Source organism: Lichenostomus cassidix, chromosome 17, assembly GCF_008360975.1.
Source record: "Lichenostomus cassidix isolate B80296 chromosome 17, HeHo_3.0, whole genome shotgun sequence".
Taxonomy (NCBI): domain Eukaryota; kingdom Metazoa; phylum Chordata; class Aves; order Passeriformes; family Meliphagidae; genus Lichenostomus; species Lichenostomus cassidix.
Genome location: NC_139497.1, coordinates 4,306,666 through 4,330,282, shown reverse-complemented (window position 1 = coordinate 4,330,282; position 23,617 = coordinate 4,306,666). Strand labels below are relative to the sequence as shown.

General features: G+C 43.8%; 1 protein-coding gene across 7 annotated transcripts in view; it reads right to left on the bottom strand.

Annotated features, from left to right (window-relative positions):
- The window catches only part of RAPGEF1 (Rap guanine nucleotide exchange factor 1), an 82,091-nt gene that overhangs the window by 33,916 nt on the left and 24,558 nt on the right, over window positions 1–23,617 (bottom strand). For all 7 annotated transcript variants that reach the window (XM_085076965.1, XM_085076964.1, XM_085076963.1 and 4 more), the window contains 8 exons: window positions 16,830–16,969; window positions 12,342–12,520; window positions 9,472–9,628; window positions 5,373–5,461; window positions 4,839–4,991; window positions 3,364–3,487; window positions 1,913–2,096; window positions 766–1,290 (listed from right to left, as the gene is read on the bottom strand). In XM_085076965.1, coding sequence (XP_084933091.1) covers window positions 766–1,290; window positions 1,913–2,096; window positions 3,364–3,487; window positions 4,839–4,991; window positions 5,373–5,461; window positions 9,472–9,628; window positions 12,342–12,520; window positions 16,830–16,969 — 1,551 coding nt within the window. The remainder of the gene's footprint in view (window positions 1–765; window positions 1,291–1,912; window positions 2,097–3,363; window positions 3,488–4,838; window positions 4,992–5,372; window positions 5,462–9,471; window positions 9,629–12,341; window positions 12,521–16,829; window positions 16,970–23,617) is intronic.

The following is a 23,617-nucleotide window of genomic DNA, read 5'->3' as shown; positions in this document are numbered from 1 at the left end:
TGCAGTCCACAGCCTTCCCTGGCAGAGCACTGTGGCTGCCTGTTTGGCAAGAGGTTTCACATTTTTCAGCCATGAACATTAAGGAAATCAGAAGGAGGCTGTGAGCTTGAGATGTGGTCACTCCTGGTGTGCCAGGAGTCTGGCTGGGGACAGGAGCCTTTGCTTTTAGAGGCTGCTTGTTTTAATGATGTGGGAAATTCTCAGGCATCCAAAGGAAATGAGATCCTGTAGCAAAACAGCAGTACTGGACTCTAGTTAATAGTGTTGTCTTGCACAGCCATGTGGGTGATTGTGCTCCTATTGCCAAGTAACTGCTCTGGCAAGGTTGGGTTTTGGACAGAAATGCAGTGCTTTCTCCGAGCCCTTGGAGAGGAACCAACTCTTCTCTGCAGTGGGAAAAGAAAATTGGGGAAGGGGGGAGGGAATGGACTTAAAAAGAGAAAATAGACCAGAAAGGTCTGCAAGGCAGAGTGCCTCAAAGATTCCCATTCAGGTAAACAGAGAAGTAAAATGGTCTCAGTACAGTAATGAAGATGCTGTGTGATTCCAGCTCCCTTGGGCCTGGATCCCTCTTGGCCCCAGGAATCCCTCCTTGCCCACCAAAGGACTGACATTTCCCTTCCATGTCTTTGACACTGACCAACTGCTTTTGACACTCAGACTCACATAAGCAAGAGCATTACCTTGATCATCACTACTTAGTGATGATCAGAAGCACAACAACTGCAAGGTAAAAATAAAACCCAAACACAAAAACTTGCTTACTGTGTTTGTTTTTCTTCTCTGGCAGAGGCGGCGGCTTTTCTGGGTCACTGTTTGAATCTGGAGCAGCAAAATCAGCAATGAATTCCACTGGTGCTGAAGAGTTTCCTTGCTGGAAAGGCAGAACAGCAGCAAAGGGTGTGAAGGGCATTGATGGGACAACCACAGCATTCTGCAGGTCATCCTCAGAGATGTTGTCATACTGGGAAGGGTGCCTCTCGTAGGACACCCTGCAGCCAGAGTTATCCAGAGTCTGGGAGGCTGCACTCCTCCTCTTCTTCTCTGGCAAAGCTGGAGGAGTCTCTGTTGGCTGCGCTGCTCCTGAGAGGCTGCAGAATTCCAGTGGAGAAGAGCTGCCCTGCGGGAGCTGGAAAGTGTGTCCATGGAAAGGGGAGCCAGACTCACCCAAGGACTCTGGCAATGGGCTGAGGATACCTGGCCCACCTGGCACCTGCTGAGGTATCTGATCAGCGTTGGAGAGGTCCTGCTGTAGGAATTCATAGTCTGGATCGTAGTGATCCGATTGATCTGGGTAAACAGAGAATGATGGATTAGTCTCTCTCTTTTACTGTTTAGCACTTCTCAGTTGTGTCCCTCCCATTCCATCAGTTAATTAATCAGTTCATTTTAATCAGAGTGGAACTTCCTTGCAGCTGGAACCATCTTTTTACACCTTTTGTAACATCCAGACTTCATAAAACTCATAATTAATTCTCTACACTATCAAACAAATAACAAAAATCCAATAGGTAGATGACTGCAGACATAATTTGTGTCATGTTTATATTTTTATTTTCTTTCCTAGCACGTAAAAACAATGCTGCTTTAGTCTACCAGTCCTGTCATTTCTGCAGACAGGGCTGAAATTAAGAAAACATTCTACCTGAGAGCTGAATTGAATTTGAGCATAACCACCTACAGAAAGGGAAACATATTCCCCTGGGCTTTTCTCTCTGACAGAGTAACTCTGCACTGAACCACCTGCAGCAACTCCACGACAACGCTTGCAAGCTCAGTGCATTTACCACATCAACTTCTGCACCTCAGCCCCCAAATGAGAGGATGAGGACCCCAGCAGCCCCCAAATGAGAGGGATGAGGACCCCAGCAGCCCCCAAATGAGAGGGATGAGGCCCCCCAAGCCCTCTTACCCAAGGTTTCACAGCTTGTGTTGCGGGAGCACTGGCCACTGTCACGGTCCAGGGAGGACAGCTGCTCGTCAGACTTGCTCAGTTTGCCGATGCTGCTGCATGGGGAGAGGCGAGGAGATTCCCCCCCGTAGGAGTGGCTTCCACCTGACAATCTCCTCTGGGCATAGCAGTCAACATCAAAATCCTTCAGGATTATTAAAAAAAAAAAAAAAATCAAATCACAATCAGTCCTGGCAGCTTGCTAGTGAGGAAGATGCAGCTCGAGGAGCAAAGAGCTCACAGGAGGGGAGAGGATCAGTGCTGCTGGCTCTCTCTAAGCTCATGGAGAACACAGAAACCCTCTGATCTGGTAAATAGCCCATGCCAGGGAGCTCTGTGTGTTCTTGATCTCAAGCAGGGATTGCTGTGGCCCACACTGGACTTTACAGATGCTGAGAAGATGATCAAGTTCTTCACAGCTACACATGTCTCATGACTGCTTGTCATCACACTGCAAGATTTCTCAAGACATACCTGAGGCTTTAGCAAATACTTGGTTAGCTCAGGTGCATGCAAAGGGAAAATAAATGAGATACAACTTCCTGTGCCTGTGACTACAGCCCCATTTCAGAAATTACTTCAAGCTTATTAACCTGCAAATGAACCCCTTAACTATTCCCACTCTGTCAGAACAACCTTAGTGCGACTGCAGTTTTAACTGAAGAGTGGCCACAGCTCTATCTGGGTCAGCCAAACTACTGCAGAGGCTCCCTAAGCCAGAGCTGAGGCTTTGGGGATGAGGACAAGATTTGATTTTTGTGCAATTTAAGATGATTCAGGCCCTCACTGCTGAGCTAGTAAGTTCCTGAAAGTGTAAAGCAAACCCAGCCATTCACAACCTCATAAACCCCAGACTAGCACAAGAAATGGAATGTGATTAATACACACACAACTTCCCCATTTCTCTACAGAAAATGCACAAATTTCCCCAAAGCACCAGCAGTGGTCAGAGCAGTAGCTCAAACTACTGCTTGAGTTGAAAGATGTTTCAAATTGTGACTGGATGAAGACAGACTTCTGATCTCACTCAGCCACATGGTCCCTTGGCCTGTGAGTAAACCCTGGTGAGATGTCAGGGAGCTCAGCCAGCTGCCATCCCCTGATCTATTGAACATGGCAACACTCAACCACTCCCATCCTCACACTCTGCTACCGCTCAAGGCAACAAAGTTTGTAGCAATTTGTTAATTAAACCGAACAACACTGTAAAAAAAAATTAAGCTGTTCACATTATTTATGATCCTGCCGTTGCTGTCACTGACACTCCCACTCCAGGCTGCCTGTGCTGGGCTGTTTGGGATGAGCAGAGACGTGCAGGATCTGTGTGGCTGCAGGTCACAGCATCTCCCTGAGCTTTTCCTCCAGCTCACAGCACATTTCCCTTGGCTTCCACACAGGGGTTATGCCATTACCTGTCTGTTGATCCCAACAGGTAAACTGGACCCACTGGTAGCTCGACTCATGGGGGCCACAACAGCCACTCTGGTTGGGGAAGGTGCTGACTGACGTTTTTTAGGGGGCAGTGCTGGTGGAGGGCTGCAAGACACAACAGGAATTAATTGATGCTTCCATCACTCTTCCAGCAAAAAGACATTCAAAAGCTTCACAGGTTATTTTCCGAGAAAGGCTTTGTCAGCCAGGAGCTATGCAGCAAAATGTATCCACTAACAAACATCAATTTAAGAATTCTCTTACAGGTAAGGTCCTGTTCAGTGATTTATTTTTTAAGCATGGTATTTTCTAAAACAAAACCAAATGCTTTCCTAAGACATATTTTTAATGGAGCTAATTACCACAGTAATTATTTCTTAATAAAAGCAGTGAAAATCCAAATGAAATGTTTTGGTTGACCCAAATATTGTTTCCATTCATGGAAATCCCTCCCCCTTCTCAAACCTTCCAGGTTTGAAAAATGTTCAAAGCTTCACAAATTTACAGGACAGGAATATTTTTTTTCTGCCCTTCCTCTTTCTTGGTGAACTTCAGGGAACAAAGGATCTGAGCTGCTCTCACCATGTGCACTGTGAGGGCCCCAGGTTTTGGCATGAATCTATTTCAGACCCACACATCAGCAGTAACTTGTGAGAGTTTAAACCCTGGACTTTTAGTTTTTGCTTCTAACGACACGTCATTCTGGTAGTCATCAAGCCTGAGAAATTCTCAAGAGCACACATACTTTGTTCTTGGAATATACCAGGAAATTTTTACATAACCTTTGAGAATTCATAAAATACACAGAAATGTGATTCTTTTTGTCAGCCACAGCCCTTGATGTCACATTTTCACATTAACAGGACACATATTTTTCACACCAGCCATTAGCACCAGTACTAGAGAAGAAAAACAACACACACACACACAAAAACCTGCAAATTGGGGGTTTTCTCTTCCTTCTCAAAATAGAACATAGAAACTTTCATGTGGTTACTCCTAGAACCGGGGAAGAACAACCAAGCACAAGATTTTTTTCACACAGTTGGCTTTCACTCTCAAGCTGACAGGCAAAGCAGAACAACCTGGCTGTGCAGGACAGATTGGTAACTGCCCCCTGAGGTTAAAGGAACATTTCCCATCAGATACAGCAGCCCAAGACAAGTGTACAGTGGGGAATTCACACCATTTTACATAAGGTTATTATGTGATGCCTTTCATGTGTGGGTGTCAGGGCATGGCACTATCCTCACATAAAAGAGAAGAAAAAGAAAATACACAGAAAATGAGACGACAGAACACAAAGTAGGAACAGGGAAGAATTACTCTGGAGGACTGGAAATTCAAAAGCAACACTAACCCTCCTCTCTTGTGCACATTTTGCAATATTGTTTAAAAAGCAACAGGCTGGTAAGAGGCACTGGTGTTCTTCAGTCAGCTGGCTGGTCAGAATTACCTGTTCTCTGCCACACGAATGCTGGGCAGAGGGGGTTTAGGAGGTGCAACTTCTTCATCCATGGAGTCAGTCAGGAGCTCATTGGATTGAGTCATATTAGTTGTTTTGTTGAGGATCTCCATTTCTCGGTCGGTAAGGGGAAGTTCTGATGGGCTGCAACATGCAAAACACAGATTGTAGATCATAAACCACAGCTGGAATGCAGCCTGCTGACAGATTCAAACCTATTTTAAATCATGTGCAGTAAGACAGACACCTAGAGCAGAAGGCAGAATTTGCACCTGCAGGTGGAATTCTATGTCTATGCAGAGTACAGTGTGCACTTAACATAAGGGATGTTTCACTGCCTGATTTTAGTGTCTCTCCCATCATAGCATATTCTCCTTTAGTGATCCCACTGAAATGGATGGGGCTACATAAAGAACACTACACCACCCTCTGTGAAGAACAGCTGCATGATTTAACTCAGCTGTCAGCAGTTAGAAATTATCCCTTCTGTGTAAGTCCTGCACACAGGAGAAATCAGTGACCCACCTGTCAGATTTACATGCTGGTAAACTGGGTTTAACTGGGCTTGTGGGAGAGGGATGCTCCTGCTTTTCAATAGTGAGTCTGACCAGCTCCTGATGGATGGAGACAAGAAAAAGAGAATAATCATTATTTGCTTAAACATCCTAGAACACAAAAGACACTATTTCAGTAAACTCTTTCTTAAGGCTTAATGCTAGTGTGGACACAGAGAGAGCTGAGCTGGGTTTAGGTCTGGTACAGAGCCACAGAAATGATGCAGAACAGCTGCTAAGGAACAGCCTAAACCCAGAGGAAGTTTGGCCATATTTGAGTGAAGTTCATAACCCCTGACTGTATGGGGATTCCACACAAACCCACGTTTGTGTTTTTGCTGTGCTTCCTCTTTCCTCTATCTCACAAATGTGTTCCAGTCCGCACAACACCCTAGATAATGGTAAATTGGCTTTACATACATAAATCTAAGTACAACACAGTCTTAACCAGTGGAGTAAGCAAAAAAAAAAAAAAAAAAGAATTGCCTTGTATTTTATAAATAAGAATGTATTGGTTTCAAAAAGCAAGTTTTCTGTAAAATGCCTGACAAAAAATCAAACAGTGAACACCTTTATTAAAAGGCCTGCTTCCCCTGAAGCCACCTTTTAACACATTAGCAATGGAAGTCTTAATCATTCAAGGAGCTACTGCAGTGTATCTGTTATAGGCAGATAAGTCTCTGGATAAAGAGATAAGGGCATGATAATCCTGAACTCTAAGTCTGCCAGCAGTCAAAGCAACAATCATTCACGCCAGAAAGATGGAGAGAACATTTTATGGATGTCTGAGGCTGACAAATAGATCTCCTGCTCACAGAGACAAACACATGCCCCTCTTACAGGCAGGCTGGAAAACTGGCAGTGCTTCCTGACAGTATTGGCTTCCCAGCATATTACACAAAGGAAACTAAAAGGGATCAATTTTAATTTTATTTTCTTTTTAAAGCAGCCTGAAGTACAGCGTCATCATTCCAGTATCATCTTCATGTTCTTCTCTGTGGAGTTTGGAAACAACTGGCATTGCTCTCTCAATGCAGTAGCTACAACTGGAATATCATTGCCATCATCCCTCCAAGGAAGGAAAATACTCCAGTCCTGGCAGTTTTACATAAAGCACTACTGCAAGCTGAAATTCCATGGGTTAAGACACACCCAACAAGAGAAATAAAGTGCAAACACAGTCCAAGTGTCCACCACAGCTGACTTTGGTCTCCATGCTCTACTTACACTCTTGGTGTGAGCTTGTGCTCCAACAGAATGTACACTGTGTTACCCAAAACCAGGACAAACACCCAGCTTCCCAGAAGCTGCCCTGGAAAATCCCACACAGGGGGAAGGAAGAGGGAGCACAAACAGATGTCCATGGGGACTAAAGCTGTGAAGATGTCCCTGCTGGGACAGAGAGCCCTGGTGTGGAACAGTGTGTTCTGAGAAGTGTCCTGATGAGCAACATCACTCCACTCTTTTGGCTGCATTTGGCACCATGGGGCTGAGTGATGACACAATGGATTGTCCCCTTCCTGCCCTCTGGACAAAATTCCCCTGCTGAAGAGGTTTCTGGAGACCCTCAAGCACATTAGGTAGGTTAAAACAGGACAAAACCAATCCAACTTGGCTCAAAAGTATGTTAAGAATTATTCAAACCATTGGGACTGGGGAGAAAAAACCCCAAAGCATCTTCCAGCAGAGGCACCAAGGCAACATATGATTGCCATTACCTGAGAGGATCACTTTCAAACTCTGACAAATAGCACCAGACCCTGAATGTTTCTCCTCTCTGCTATCCCCAAATGAGAACTAGCATTTGGAAATCAAGCCAAGATCTTTAGCATACACACAGAGGTAATCAGCACACAACCGAGCCAGATGCACATTATGCTATTCCTTATCAGCAAGGAAAGAGATTCCTGCAGCAGTAATTAGAGATAATTAAAGCCTCTCTACAAACTATGCTACTTCAGCAAGCTGGAAATTCCACAATGAGATGGATTTTTGCGAAGTTATGTAATCAAACCAAGGATTTTTTTTCTTCCTGCCTAGCAAGGCCCTAAAACCTGAGATCAAAATATCAAGTAACAGAGAGGTGAACAAGAGACGCCTTTATGCTCCATTCTGAAAATAAAGGAGAAGTAAGCACTGAAATGTGGAAGTGGATCTTGTGTGATCTGCCAGAAAAACAAAACAGGCTCTACTGTGGAGAGAAGTGTCCATCTTCTCAGTTCTGCTTCCAGACCTGAAATTTGGCTTGGCACTTCTAAAATAAACCTTGTTCCTCACTGAGCAGGAGGTTGAGAGCATGCTGCTTCCAAATGCTGACCTCTTGATGGGCAAACACACTCCCATCTCCCCAGACAGCCACACATCTGCTCCAAGGCTGACCAGACACGAGCCAGCTCCAACTGGAAGGCCAAAATAACTTTCAGTCTAAAAACAAAGCAGAGACTGATATAGCCATGCTGCTAAGGGGCTCCAAGCTCAGGCTCAGTGCTGCATGGACATGCCCAGGCTGGGCTGGCTCATGAACAGACACCCAAGGCCTTCCCCAATCCAAGATCTTCCCCAATCCAGAAAGGACACAGCTCTGGCTGAAAGGCAACAGGTACCAAGGGTTTAAATACTGCCTGAAGTCAAAGGACAATGTGTCCTGCAAAGAGACCACACAACTCTGTTCCAGAGCTGGGGATAACACATCTCTCCACAGGACTGTGCAGATTCCATCAGTGGTAACTCACCATTTGCTGGGGTGTTACAGTTCAGATACCACAGCACAGATTTTCATGTCCTGCACATTGCTGCTGAATTCCAATGCTAACAGCAGCTGAGATTTTAGGCTAAACTCCTTTCCTCTCTCCTGCTGTGCAAATTTAAGACCAGCTTTACTTTTACAGCGTGGCTTAAAGAGCATACTGTGCAAAATAATCCTGGAAAATCTGCCTTCTTTAGGAGATGGAAATGATTTGTTTCAAAGATATTTATTTAAAAGGCTCATAAAGTAATAGTAGATTTTAGTATCTGTGTTTGAGTAACATTAAAGAGATACCCAGATGACGCAGACACCAAACCAAGAGGCCTGAAAATGTGACAGTCAAAACTTGGGAGATCCACTTCCTTTTTGCATTTGACTCCATTTAATAAAACTGAGTACAGTGAAAGATGCCTGTTCCTGATACATCAATCTAGGTGAAACACCTGCTGCAGTTCTATCCCCACTTTCCTTGCATAGTTGATTTAAACATTCCCATTTAATCATTCCCCTTTAGATTCAGCCCTGCTGTTGAAAGTGGTTTAACTTCCTCTGCAGTTTCCAGAATAAGATTCCCAGGAGATATGAGTCTGTCCAGTAATGCCCTAAGCCCAGGTCAACAAAACTTTTACCTGCAGTGCTAAGACAGGTGAGTGATGAGCCCAGAGACAAGCCTGGGACACAAATAATGGCTACCAAAACCATCCCAGGAGGTACAAGGAAAGCCAACAGCTTTTCCAGGGTGGAACAGGGAGGGAATGCTACAAGCAGGTCTGACAATGGGTACAAAGGTTTCTGTTAAACGTTTCCATTAGTAATGTAAAACTAATCTCCAGAAAACTGGGTATAGCTCATCACCTGCTCCACACCCTAATCCAGCTGCTTAGAGTGGTGATGTATCACTGACAAATCCCTTGAAATTTCTTTTAAAAGATGGAGCTGGAGTCTTTCATTCTCTGTGGGCATTGACAGGGAGCATTTTCATTTTGCCTAGACATAAAATGTACAAAACTGTGTCCTGTAATCTGCATGGGAGACTGGGAATGACTCGCTGAAAATTTAATCCAGTGATGAATAAAGATTCATTGCTCCTTCCAATCCATCCAAATGCCAGGGTGAGCATGCCAGAAGTTCACATTAAGAGCCAAAATGTTCCAAGAAGGAACAATTCACTTAGGAAACAGTTGATTCAAGGGGTAGTTTACTGAAGGCAGAAATAGGACCTTCATATTTTCCCTGCACCTAAAAACCTAGTTTACATGTATCTATTCTAAAATACATGATTATATTTCTTCACAATAAAATTTACAATATTTATCTCATGTACCTTAACTCCATCCAGAACAGCTTTTATGACATCCTTCACTGTTGTCACCATCTCCTTGTCCTCTGAATTCACCCCCTCCAGCATCACCTGGTCAGACCAGCGGATGAGGTTGGCCAGGCTCTGGTACACTCGGCTGTAGCAGGATGAGATGGCAGAGCTGCACAGCAGGAGAGGGAGCAGTTGAGAAAAAAGAACAAAAAGAAATTTTGGAGATGTTATCAAACGTTAGGAGAGTGAGTTTCACACTGTGCACTTCACTCCTTTGCTCTCTGACACTCGGAGTTTGTGTTGAGCAGCTGACAAAGCTCAGGCTTCTCCTCCACTGCAGCTGCTCTCCTGTTCTCTAGCACCAAATGATGACAGTTTGAAGGCACAAACCATCAACAGCTCATTCCCAGGTATCAGAAGGAATTATCTGGGATGCAGGTTAACACAGCAATGCTAAAAATAACATTCTTTCCATTTTAATTTATGGCTCCATCCTATGCCTTAACTTTAAAGATAAGTATTTAAGCCCTACATTTAAGTTCAAGCTATGTTATTTCAGTATTATCCTTCTTCCTTATTAGCTCTCCCCAAAACCACCTTGGATCATTGAGAGCTGACTCTATTCATTCCTTTACAAATCACTGCCTCACTGTTTATAATGCCTGAAAACATGTAATTAAAATTACTTCTTTAGAGAAACTGAACTGAATGAATTTCAGGTTTGAAAGAGGAAGGGTGTTGCTTTGTTTGGTTTTTAATGAGAAACAGAATCGAAGCTATTGTTCTGAAGGGGGAAAAAAAAAAAGTTTTGGAAGGATGACAACTCTAAATAAAAGTTAACTGTAACAACAGTGCTCCCAGGCATTTTCCTGGCCATTCTGAAAACACTGACTTCATTACTAAACAAGGTGTGTTAACAGTACTGCTGATGGCAACGCTTCAGCAGCTCTTTGTCACGTTAAATCAATTTCAAACTGCATCAAAACCATAAACAGATAAGAGAAGGTGTAATCTTGCAATCATTACTGATACAAGTTGTTCCAAATCTTCCCGTTTCTCTCTGGTATCCATTTTACATTGGCTTACCTCCAGTAATTTCATTATCTGTGAGAAAAGAGTCAAGCCCACGAGTTTCAATGAGTTTATTTAGGTGAATGAGGTCTGCAGGACTGGGGAAAGAACTACTGTCAAGTTACAACCAGGGGATACAAACAATGGCAAGGACTTTATTGGTTGTTTGGGGTTTTGTTTTTTTTGTTTTTTGTTTTTTTATAGCTTGCTGCTTGCCATTTGTTCTCATTTCAAATGAAATTAGCTTGGTAAGAGATATTTCCTAAACAGGGCCCTCCCCCATCTCTTTCTAAGGCTTTGATTTCTTTGCCATTAATCTTCAGTCTGCTTCCTTCTAAGGAGGCAGTAATTGAAAGCCCATTTTGTGCGAGATTTAATTACTTTTTTCCTTGATGCAAATGCTTCCCCTAAAGTAAAAAGAAGTCCAACAATAATTGTAAGGCTTTATTCTTCACTGACACAAGTCTTGCTCGCTTTTCTTGAGGGGGATTTACCATCAGATCATCCCTTTGTGTCCTGCCACTGAAGTATACAGGTAGGGAGAGTAGGATATGGCTTTTTTGAGAAGGCTGGGGAAGGTTGGAACCTTTTGGGGTTTTTTTGAGACGAGGAAAGGCATGGCATGCAGAGATCAGTGCTTTAATGCACACTGTTTCCAGAAAGAGAGACTTATCACTGGCTCAAAGACATTCCCATTCGAACAGATTTGCTCATTATGGTTTGACAGATCCAACCTAAACTGGATCTTACCTGTCCCAGCCACAGGTGTGATCCTCACCCACTTCCCCTTCCTTCTGCCAGAAGCAGCCCTGGCCTGAGCACTGGGGGCAAACAAAACTGAGCATCTCTGTTTGCCAAGTATTTGGCACCCCAGTGCTGCCTCAACTACATTATAAACCTTCCCTGTGCCAGCGCTGAAATAAGCATTTGAAAGAAAAAAATCTGGAGATATTTAATGGGAAGACAAACAGGAACAGCACAAAATCTGGCAGGACTTCAGGAACCAAACACCTGCATTTCTCTGCTTAGTTCTGTGCTTTTCTCTGTCAGTGCTAACTTTGCTCTTTTCATTTTATTCAACAGTGTTTGTTTGTTTTCTGTAAATCAACTGCTCCAGCATCCATGGGATGAACATCAATGATATCTCTATGGCTTGGCAACACCACAAATTCTTATAATCCATGCTGAGCTCGGCTTTGGCAAATTTCTGCTTCTTTCCTGGCTTCAAACCCACTGCCTAACTGGTAAAAACATAATACACATAATCTGTTAAAATATAAACCAGTAATCTGTTGAGTGTGGCAGGAATGAACTTGGACTGGGTAATCTGCTGAAGTACATCTATTTACTTCTGTATCTGATCCACTAAAGTCCAAAAAAGCTGTTAAGAGTGCAGGCTCAGACTTCTATAATACCAGGCTGGATAAACTGAACACAAAAAAGGATTTCTCTGAAGATAAACTCTTTTTTTCAGGTGAAGCCATTGGATTTGTTAGCTTTTAGGATATCACCATGGACTGCAGAAACAGGAATAGCATCTGAGGAGAATCTCCCCCTAGAAAATGATGGATTTCCAAGTTTATGCTAACAATCATCCCTTTCTCCTCTCTGAAAGCAGCCTGATTTGCTTTATCCTTCCATGGCATGAGCTTCTTCACAGCAGGGAATCAGCTTTTAAATGTTTGAAAACCACCTTGTAATTAGCAAAAATAGCAGACACGTCATCAGCACCTCCCGTGCGATGCAGCTCTTCAGATAAAGAAGGAGCCTGCTGGTCTGTCATGGTCCCAAAATCCAAGAAGGAAACTCACCTTTGCTGGATGCGTGGGTCAATTTGCACCAAGGGCAGGATGGCTTCCAGCACTTTACTGGCTGAGCCTGGCAGCATCTCTAATACCTTGTTATCAATTGCCATCTTGTCCACAATAGTCTTAAAGTAGCGCAATGCACTGACAACCTCCTTCTCCTTTTCCTCTAGCCATGATACATTCTAAACAGGAGGGAAAGAAAAGGGGAGATATGTTAAAACTTCATTATTTATAAGGGCAGGGTTCCTTTAACACACCCAAAGTATGGTGACACTGAGGTATATTCCAGGAGGAGTGGAAAAACCCCTTCTACCACGAACACTTTTAAATTGAATTACTGCTCTTTCAAAGCAATAGTCAGTGCAAGATTACACCCACACTTTAACTTTCAGAATTACCTGTGTTCCAAACTGAAGGTTGATCTTGATCAGCTTTAGGCAAAGATTAACACTACTGATGACATCAAGGGCACTGCTTGGAAACCCACACCCTAAACTGGGAGGGTGAAAGAAAAAAGTTTCACAGAACCACTGAATGGTTTGGGTTGAAGGGACCTAAAGGTCATCTTGTCCCACCCCTGCCATGGCAGGGACACCTTCCACTATCCTAGGTTTCTCCAAGCCCCATCCAGCCTGGCCTTGAACAATTCCAGAGATCCAGGGGCAGCCACAGCTGCTCTGGGCACCCTGTGCCAGGGCCTCCCCACCCTCCCAGGGAAGAAGTTCTTCCTAATATCTAATCTAAACCTGTCCTCTGACAGTTTAAAGGCAACACCCCTTGTCCAATTACTACATGTCCTTGTAAAATACATGAAAATACTCAAATACACTCCACTCTGATGAGCCTCCAACCTAAACCATTTTGTGATGCTGCTGGAACAAGACAATTCACACAATTTTCCATGAGGACAAACTGTAAAAGCTAAGTTTTGGCACTGGTGAATGTTGCAGAAGGGAATGTTGCAGAAGGGAACAATTCGTTGGGATAAAGCTGAGTTGTGGTCACCAATTTCTGTGCCACCACCAACATCAGAAGAAGAAACTCAGAAGTGATATGTGATACCTCAATGGCCTTCTGGACAGGGATATTTTTTAAAAGTTTACAACAGTATGCCTAGAGGACTTATAATGCCACAAGTAGTTCCTAAGTGAGATTTAAATTAACTACTAAACACTGTTGGAAAAGAAGCAGAGAGCTTAGCAGAGTCAGATTTCATCCATTATCTCCTCAGTAAATTCAGCTTCAAGAATTAATGACCTATGGGCATTGTGTGCTCCCCATACTATTGTCAGCTGTTAAAATGCTGCTTTTCTGCAAAATCAGGCCAGCAGCCCAAAAGGTTTTAGGAAGAACAATTTATAGGCAGCACTGGTTAGTAATTTGGGGCCAGTTGCATAAAAGGATTAGAATCCCAAGTTCCATCTAGCTCCAACATCAGAAGTCTAAGTCCCAATCCAAGAACTGCAAACCACCCTGTCATTTTCCTTCTCATCTGGGAAGTGCCCAACTGCTGCTGCTGCTTCCCCTTTGGACAATTCTTCTTGCCAGGAACCTCAAGTTCTGATGTGCAGCCAAAAGTGCCCTGAACTCCCTTGCTGAGGAGCATCCTGGCAACTCACTGGTATAAAAAATGACATCTCCCATTTTGCAGGGATGTGCCCTCACCACTGCACAGTTTATTCCAGGACATAAAATTATAAAAACATTTAGGCTGGAAACAACCTCTAAGATCATTGAGTCCAACCATTAATCTGTGAAGAGCTTTAGCCTCTCTCCCAAGAAGGTTTTGCACTTCATATGAAATGATCACACATTTTAGGGATCACAGAGTCTGTATATTCCCTGGGTAAGTACGACCATGGTCCAGCAGTCAAAGCTCTCAAACAGAAGTGAAAAAATGTGGACTGCAGTTCCTGCTCCTGGCTGTTTATGGATTTCATTCAACAACTGTTTCCTGTAGAAAGGCTCGTGACTTAATAGCTTAAACACTCTCCTGGTGCACAGGAGGGATGGGTCTGACTGAGAGTTCAGGGCTGAATGACAACTGGAAACACAAATCCTTCCGCTGAGCACCCCAAGGGATGCAAATCCAGTCACCGGATATTGTCTGGGACACAGCCCTTATTTTCTTTTTTTTTTTCCCCTGCTAATTCTTCAGGTGACATTTCCTAGGAGCACTTTGTAATGAATTGTTTCTCAAGGTCCAAAGGTATCATACCCAGATGTGTGAGTATGTACACAGAACCATGGAATGGTTTGGGTTGGAAGGGATCTTAAATCCCATCTCATTCCACCCTCTGCCATGGCAGGGACACCTTCCACTAGGCCAAGTTGCCCCAAGCCCCGTCCAACCTGGCCTGGGACACTTCCAGGTATGGGGAAGTTTCTCCTCCCCTTTTCTCATTTTTCTCATTTAATTCTCCCCCCATTTCTCTTTTGGGCATTAAATGAGAAAAAGTCAAAATTCAGCCAAAACCGCATCTCCTCTCCACTCCCTGCCTGACACATATAGATATTTTTGGATGATTTCTGAAGTTTTCCCTTAAATAATCAAATTGCAGATGCATCATGTATGAGACACAGCTGACCCACAAAGGGTCACAGTGAGCTGTACAGAATACACCCAATTACAAAATCCTTTTTTTCCTTACATTTTGGCAGTGTAAAACCTATCATAAGTCTGTATATAGTATTGAAAAGACACTCCTGTTCCTACAATATGCCTTAGGATAAGAACACAGACAGGATTCAGGGGACAAAAGGAAATTCTGAAAAGAACTCCCCCAGTGTTGCCCCTATTCAGGTATAAAGGGGAAGAGGAGAAGGTGATGTTTGCATGAGCTGAGCATCTCCTTCAGCTTACACATCGTGATTTCACATTAATTTTTAGTATTGCTATTTCTGCTCTACAGTGATTATCCACTTCAAGAGCACAAAAATAGCATCTTAAGTACTTAAGAGGGAGAAAAGGATGATATTTGGTTTACCAAGTGAGTCTTCTGACAGAATATCTCCCGTTTGTCAACTGATGTCTATATTCCAATGAGAAAACCTGGCAGCAATCCAGGCACAACCTCTTCCCCACTCTCTCCACACAAAGCTAATGAGCTGACTACATCCAACTAATTGATTAGTTGGACAGTAGCTATTAAAACAAGGAATGAGCCAGAAATCAACAATATTTTGCAGTATAAAAATGAATGCAGCTTAAATAATCATGTACAGTAATAAAAATTATTGCAAGTGTTTTGTTTTCCAATTTAAAAAGATCCCAATCTGTACATTAAAAATGGTTTTGATGTCCAGAATGGCTTATTAGTAAATCCTCTTGCACTGTTTTTAGGGGAAAAATAGAAAAGCAAAAACTTCATCTATTATTAACATGTGGTATTACAGCAAATACATTTTGAAAAGAGCTCTTCATTTTCTAATGTATTTAATGTGGTCACATATCAATTTAAAGGAAGGCCTCTAAATTATCTCAAGATGCCATCCTGAAACACCATTGGAATTGAAAACCTTCAAGGAGTACTCTCACTGTTGGTTTGGGTTTTTTTTTTTTAATTTTATTTTTTAAATAGCAGTCAGCAATGCAAGGTGTTTGGCTCCCGAGAAAGCACATCCACAGCTTCCTGGGAAAAAAGTCCTCATCATCTTCCACCTGATGGTGCAGAATAGGGTGAGGAAGCATTGCAGAGACTTCTCTGGGTGTTAAGCAAGCCACACAGCCTAAGAAAACTTTATCTTGCTGGCTGCTCTCAATAACACTGCAACAACTCTCTGCAGAGATAATCAGAAAAATTCTACATGTCTGGCACTGCACATTGGATGAGACTTTTTAACAGCTGAAAATGATGTTTAATTACCACAAACAACCTCAACTGTTCTTAACTTCTGGCTTCAATTTGTACTTGAAAACTGACTTCAACAGTACTGTCACAGAGATAGTCTCCAGCTACATAATCAGGTCACAACAGGAGATAACACAGATCACTTTGTGACCTCATTTCTTAGAGGACCTGGAGTACATTTGGTGTGAGGAACATTGTGCTGGATCAGCAGCTGCTTGAACACATCTGTGTGACTCTCCCTGCTGGTGTCATCAGAGATTGAGCACATCTCTGGACCAGCTTCAAGGATGTGCTTGCCTTGGGGTTTTTAAAAGGATCACACCCCAAAACCAGGCAGCTGTTTGGAAGCTGTAAGCATAACCCCCAGGGTGTGCATGTGGGGAGGATGTGTCAGGCCATACACCACGTTCCACAGTGAGATATTTAAATGCTTATAGAGAGAGGTCTCATCATGCTCTCCAGAGGGAAGCACATGCCTTGATTTAATACTACACAGTGCTGTTTATAGGCAATCATAAAGTAACCCTGAGGATCCTTGAGCTGCAGAATTATGCAAAGGACAAAGTCACCCACCAGATTATGATAAACTGAATACCAGGAAGCAAGAAAATATAAGGATAACAACATGGCCTTTGCTTACTTTGTTCACTGACTTCTCTGGTGTTTTCACTGTCACGTCAGCTTGCTTTCCTTTCTTTGAGGGTGTTCTCTTTATTTTTGGTGAATGAAACTTGCCCTTCAACTTCATTGTGAACGAGGAGAGATGGGAACGCTCAGAATCTAGAGAGACACAGAAAAGCATTACTGGATTAGGGCAAATACGTTGAAACCAGGGACATTGTTACAGCATTATCTGGAAGACACTTGCACCACGTACATTTATTGAGTGGAACACAATAAAGACAATTAATAAACTGTGGCTCTGTATTATGTTTCAAACCACAATACCATCATCATTTCCTGCTTTCCTCAACGACAATGTCACCATCATTTCCTGCTTTCCCTTGGAGGCAGGAACACTGCAAAGCAGAGGCAGGGACAGCAGGATTGCCAGTGCTCTGTGCCTTGGAGGGAAGAGGAAAAGCACCTCACTTCAAAGCACTTATCTCCAGCAGGTCCCGAAGTACTTTACAAAGGAGGCAATCATCGACCCTCTTTGGGAGATGAGCAACTGAGTCAAGGGATGAAGTGACTTATTCCCAGACCTCTGGCAGAGCAGAGCCCTTGGCTGTGGGTCAGTGCAGGGCTCTGCCTGGTAACCCAGCACTCCTGGCTGCTTCAGGGATGGACAACACAACCCCAAGTAATGCCCTTCCCAGGATGCTCATCTCTACCCACTCAGCAGCATCAATTTTGAATGTGGCTCCATGGATAATCTGAACAAAAATACCAGCCCTTGTCATCTGCAATGGATTTAATTTCCAGGGTACCAGGCAAACAACAGAACAGAGGATTTCGACAGTGGGGCATCCTTCAAGGAGCTGAACTGCAGAACTGCTCATCCCTTTTAAAAATTGTATTTTCATTGTTTTTTGAATACCTAAAAGCAGAAGTCTCAAAGGTTTGCAATCATGCCATACACAGACTTATTGTTGAAATACATTTTTATCTGTTTAACCATGAAGCTAAAAAAAAACTAAGCTGCCTTGTAGAGAGCAATTTAGGAAGTATTTTGAGCAAAGAGCACTTTAATAAATGAAGGTCTGAATTGCTCTCTAGTGACCCAGATAATTCAGCAGAAGTCACCCAACTTGTCTGTTACTACATTATCAAGAAAAGTAAGCAGTTTTGCTGTATGTTTAATTTTTCTTTTGGATTATTTGGGCATTAACTGCACTGGCTGTAGTGAGTCCAGAGGACAGCCCCATGCATGCAGCACTGCAGCACCTCGTTAGCATGCAGAGTGCAAACTGCAAAGGCTGCTGAGTCAAATCAAGCACCCAGCAGCTAAAAACCACAGAGCAGTGCAAACCCTGCCTGGTACTCTCAGAAACCACCTAACCACAGCTCAAGCGTAGGAACCTGTGCTTGCCTCCCTCCCTGTAAGGGTTGTCTCCCCTGAATCTTGGTTTCCTGGGAGTGTGTTATGGCCCTGCTGTGAGCAAACACTCACCAACACTGTCCAACACCAACTATGGCCTCCAGACCAGGATTTCGCAGGCATCCTGTGAATGGAAGCTGAATGAGCACCGATGCTAATCTAGTCTGCCTGCAGACCTGCTCTCCACTTACAGAAGTGAATGTTCTCCCAGGTTTTCTTTGTGTCATAAAGTCCTGTTTAGTGCACTGAGGAGGGAGGCACTAAAAACCTTGGCCACTGCAGATAAATCCAGGCGTATCAGTTGGCCTCTGAAGAATCACTTACAGCAGCTGGCACCCCAACTTAGCAACAATTTACGTCAGTGCTTTACATCCACAAGAGGATCTCCAAACCTTTAAAACCTCTCTGGCTCCACAGGGTGCTGGCGGTCACCACTGAAGAGAGTTCCTGGCTGCTGTGATAACACTCTTGCACTCCTCCCCCAAAAAAATAATTTGTATTTATTCCATACACCATATGAGAATTTCCATATTTGCACGCATATGCACGCTTGCCATGAGAAGTCATAGCTCTGAATTAATTTTTTGAGAACTGGCAAACAATTATAATAATTAATCTGCAGGGAAATAATGGTGACAGCAACAAATTGTGTCTGGCTCCTTCACGGGCTGCAGTGAGATCCAAACTGCCGGGCTCAGTAAGAAAACACTCAATGCCTCCAAAACCCTGTGGTGACAATTTTGCATTGTAGGCCAAGATATTAGGAAGGGAGAAAGATTTCTAAAGATTTCCATTTCCTTTTCTCCTTGATACCAGGCATCTCTACCCACCTTTATGGGAAAGCACATGAATGGCTGAACCAATGTATGTGCCTGGTCAGGAACCTCCAAAAGGAGATGTTTTGTCATGAGAGAAAGTTCCTCTTCTGCTGACAGCATCACCATCAACACCAGCCAACCACTGTCCCTTTGTTCTTTCCACCCTTTGGTCACACCAAACACCCAACCATTTGTGTGCCACACTCTGAGGGAAGACAGACCCACAGAGCAAGGACAGAAGCAAGTGGCTGGAGCAGAAAAGGAGCTGCTTAAAATAGTACTGGTGAAGTCAACCAGCTGACATTTGCAAAAATAATAAATGTTATTGTTTGAACAGCCCTGCTAAGTCCTGCTTTGAGGATCACAAATTAATGCAGCTTTTTACTGCCACAGCTTTCCGTCTACACCGAGCACTTTCCAGCTCTCATCTGCTCACAAGTTTCTGATGCATTTGCAGTTAAACAAATGAGTCACAAACCAATATTCTCTCACACTCAATTACACTTAGCACTTAAAATAGCGCTTTTCTTGTTCCAAGCACATTACAAACACATCGTTCTCATCCTTAAAGAGTCAGGTCCTAACCCTACTCTGCAGATGGGAAGCAGGCACAGAGGTGAGGCAACTTGTCTAAACAGAGCAGAGGGTGAGTCAGTGACTCTGGTAGAGCATCTCCATCACTCTGCAGGCGCTCAGCCCTCTCCCCCTACTCATGGATCAAGCTGTGGAGCTCCTGTGATTATGTTCAGTGAATGCCAACAGAATTATTCGGCACACTGGGCTTTACAGTTTGCAAGCTGATATATCATTCAAGCATTACAAACAGAACTTGCTTTGTAATGAATCTGGATGAAGTGGTATAAAAGAGAAGTGATGCTGGAGTAGGGAGGTATTCCAGCTCACAAGTGTAAGGGACCTAAGCTTTTACTGATGAAGTCTGAAACCCTCCTGCAAAGACCATATCTAAGCAAGACTTCCTAAACTGGCTACCAAAGCAATGGTCTGCTTTGAAAAAGTCACTTTATTTGTACTATATCCTAGTTTAAATACCTTACATGTCCTATGTCTGTCCAGTTAAAAACTTCAAACAGCACAGCATGCCTTTACAGATTAAATAATTTGATAACATACAGAGAGAAGCAGAAAACAGAGCCATGGCGGTGCTCAAACCACTTCTCCTGTCCCTCTGCTCATTCCTGCCCATCTACAGTAACCAAACCCCTTAATGCAGCATTGAGCTTGTTCTGAGCTTGGGAGTTTGCCCACTGGAAATTATTCTATCATATTACCCTCGCCTCTTGTTGATGAATAGCCAGCAGTGTTTAGCTGGAGCCTCAGCACTGGCTTGCTCCTCTCTGGTCTGCAGGAGGAGGGTACCCCACACTTACTTCTATGCAGTGTCCAAATATTTGTGAGACGAATGGGAAAAGTCATGGTAATAAACTCAATGGAGTGATTTCAACTGGAATGGGGAAAAAAAAAAAGTTGTATCAAAGTGTTTCTGTCTCAAAGGAACCACTGACTTTCCATCCCCTCGTATTTCATCTGTCTGGATGTTCTGCCGCTGCAGACTGGAAAAAAATCCCTTCAAAATGACTTTATTACGGACCTGAGCTTCTCCATTTCTGACTGGAACCTTGACTGCGTCACTCGTTTCATAGCTAATTCCATCCCTGTTAGCCAGGCTCCAGCTCTGCCGTGCTTGAACGTGCTCCAGCTGTTGAGTCACGGCCCTGCTCAGCTCCCAGGCTGGTCTCCCCCGGCACGTGTCTGGGGTCTGACCACACACACACCACCAGAGAGCTCGCCTGACACGCCTGCTCCAACCAGCCCTGCTGTCAGATGTGGCCACAGGGGTTTTTCAGTGTCACTCAAGCTCTCAGACCAGGCACACCATGGCTAAGGTGACCATGGCCAACCAGGAGCCACCTGATTCCCCATCAGCTCCAGCAATGGGTGCTGCTGCTGCCAGTTTGCCAACGGAAAGCTACATCTGGTGAGGAAAGAACTGCAGGTTTTAAACAACAGTGGATTAAGAGGGAAGGCAGATAAATCAGCTTATGTGCTTGTGGGCGAAGAAACTAAGGCTGCTTAGGAGAAAGGCAGCAAGTCAAAGTCCAACATCCACCTCTGCCATAGTCAAATGGTCACTCTCCACCTGGGTTCAGATGAAGGCTGGAAAATAAGTCAAAACACACAAGCTGGTGAATTCCACCAACCTAACCCAGCAGCAAATTATTTTCTTTCAAGTCAAAGTGAAAGTTCAGCCTTTTACAGAGCTCAGTCATAGCAGAGTTTCCAGCTGTTGGGTCCAACTCACCTGCCTCATGTAAGGCTTCAGAAATGGGAAATAACCCCCTGCCTGCTTCTGCACCTCCTGGTCCTGTTTGTGTCACTCCTGCTTCGTGGCAGGGAGGCTCCAGCAGCTGGGAAGGGGAATTCAACTGCTCAACTTGTCTAATGTGTGGGTCACATAAAACTAATTGAAAAGAGACTTATCTTTACTTAAAACCCCACAAACTTTGGAATACATTACCTTGTCTTTCCTTCACCCGAAAAATTAAACCCTCCATCTCCTCTCACTCTCTGTGTGTTCAGACACCAAAACCCTGCAGCTTTAGAGGAGACCCAACCTTAAAAAAGGGTTATAGTTCATCTTCCAGCTTGTCCTGATTCTTGTGGCTTGTTAGAAAGAACGGAGTCTAAAAATCTTATTCCACAAATGGTTCCTTTTTCAAAGGCCATTTGGGTCTCTGCTGGATGCACATATTTAAAAGCTATCAGATGAAAAATAACAGCAGACATCTCTCCCCGTGTCATAATGAAGCTATTGTGCACATTTTTAATCAACTGCTCCTGCCACTTTTGCCACGAGTCCTTTGAAGGCAGCAGTGACTTATGTAATGAGTTACATAACGATGCCCATTAAAATGGCATTTGTTCCCTTGGGCTCAGCTCCATCATTTGAGAAGACAAAAGGCAAGTTGCAAGGCTTCAGCTAAACCCTAGCTGACAGGGACTTTAAGGGTTCTGAAGCAAAAGGCAAAAATAACGAGCTAGAGTTCAAAACGACCTTTCTGCTGAGGATGTCTGTGCTGTGATGCAGCACCCAGCGAGAGGCTCTGTGGCTACTCCAGAGGCAATTCTGCTCTCAGAAACACAGGAAAACAGGTGATTCAGCATGGGCAGACAGGCACATCAAAGCTTACCACGATAATCATGAAACATGCTGCAAAACACAGGTCTTCCCGTATTTTATAGGAGTATTACTAGAATTCCCAACATCTTCCTTCCACCCCTAGGGCAAGGTCTGTGTTACACATCTGTAAGCACACAGATCGGGAGGACTGTGCCCTGGCTAAAGCTTTTGGGCTCTTCTGTAATGCAAACATTAAAATCATAGTGATTGACAAAAAAAATGCAAGCGTTTGAACTCTGCAGGAAACAGCTGAGTTCCTCTGCAGAAGAGCTGGCACAAGGAGGCACAATGTGATGCTCACCAGTGAGCTGGGGGCAACAGAAAACTACTGCAGGGGCACTTGTGAAAATAAATTTTAATAATTCTGTCTTGTGACAAAATGTTCAAGCCTGCCAACGTGTAGCTATGAAGGTTGAGAGAAAGCACAAGGTTTTAAGGAGGACTGAATAAACAGATGAGGAGAACCCCAGATGCTTCTCCACCCTTTTACACCGGCAATGTGTCACTGGCTCTGCCATTACACAGCAAACAGCCTGCAGTCACTTTTCACACCCTCTTTCTCCAAAAGTCCTGAGGATGTTTAGCAAGCTAAAAGTGCTGATATGCAGCCCTTGTGCGATGCTGCATGTTCCCAAAAGGATGAACTGGGATCCTGAGTGCAGAAAAGACAGAATGTGACAGAACAGAATTAAAATATCCCTTTTAAATGTACCAGCATATCACTGCTGCATCACGGGTGCCACAACAGCCTAAGACCTACTACTTCCAGCTCTGAGAGTTTACTTTTCTCAACTCTGCCATTATCCCCAGAGACTGAAGCAAAGAGAATTTCTACAGAAACAAAAAAAGACCCGGTAGGGGACCCGGAAAGGAAAAAAAAAGGGAGGGTCCAGTGTCAATCAGGAAGTTTGCCCACCCTAACCTTTGTACCTTAGGTGGAGTTGTTTGTAAGCTGCTCCAAGTCCCTCTCCAGGGAATCCAATTGCTAGGAGAGCCGCCAGGTTTTAGAGGAAAACGATGGAGGAAGGGCAGCTGAGAATCAAACAATCGTTCTGGAGTGCTCAAGAAACTTTTCCTCTAACATCACGTCACCTTGGAAGCAGCCAGCTTTTGGGAGCGGAAAGACCAACTGCCCTTTTTCTTTTCTGGCAAGATTACAGTGAATGAGCATAAACCAGTGAGCATTAATGATGTGCAATGACAGCACACAAACTTCTCTGGAAAAGGGAGGCTCAGTTCCCTCTCAGCTGGCCAGGCAATGCTCACTGACTCACAGGCTTCATTATTTTTATGCCGCCCTCTGGGGCCTCCAGAGGAAGCAAAACATTTTTATTTGTCAGAGAGCACATTTTTTATTTTGATTTTTTTTT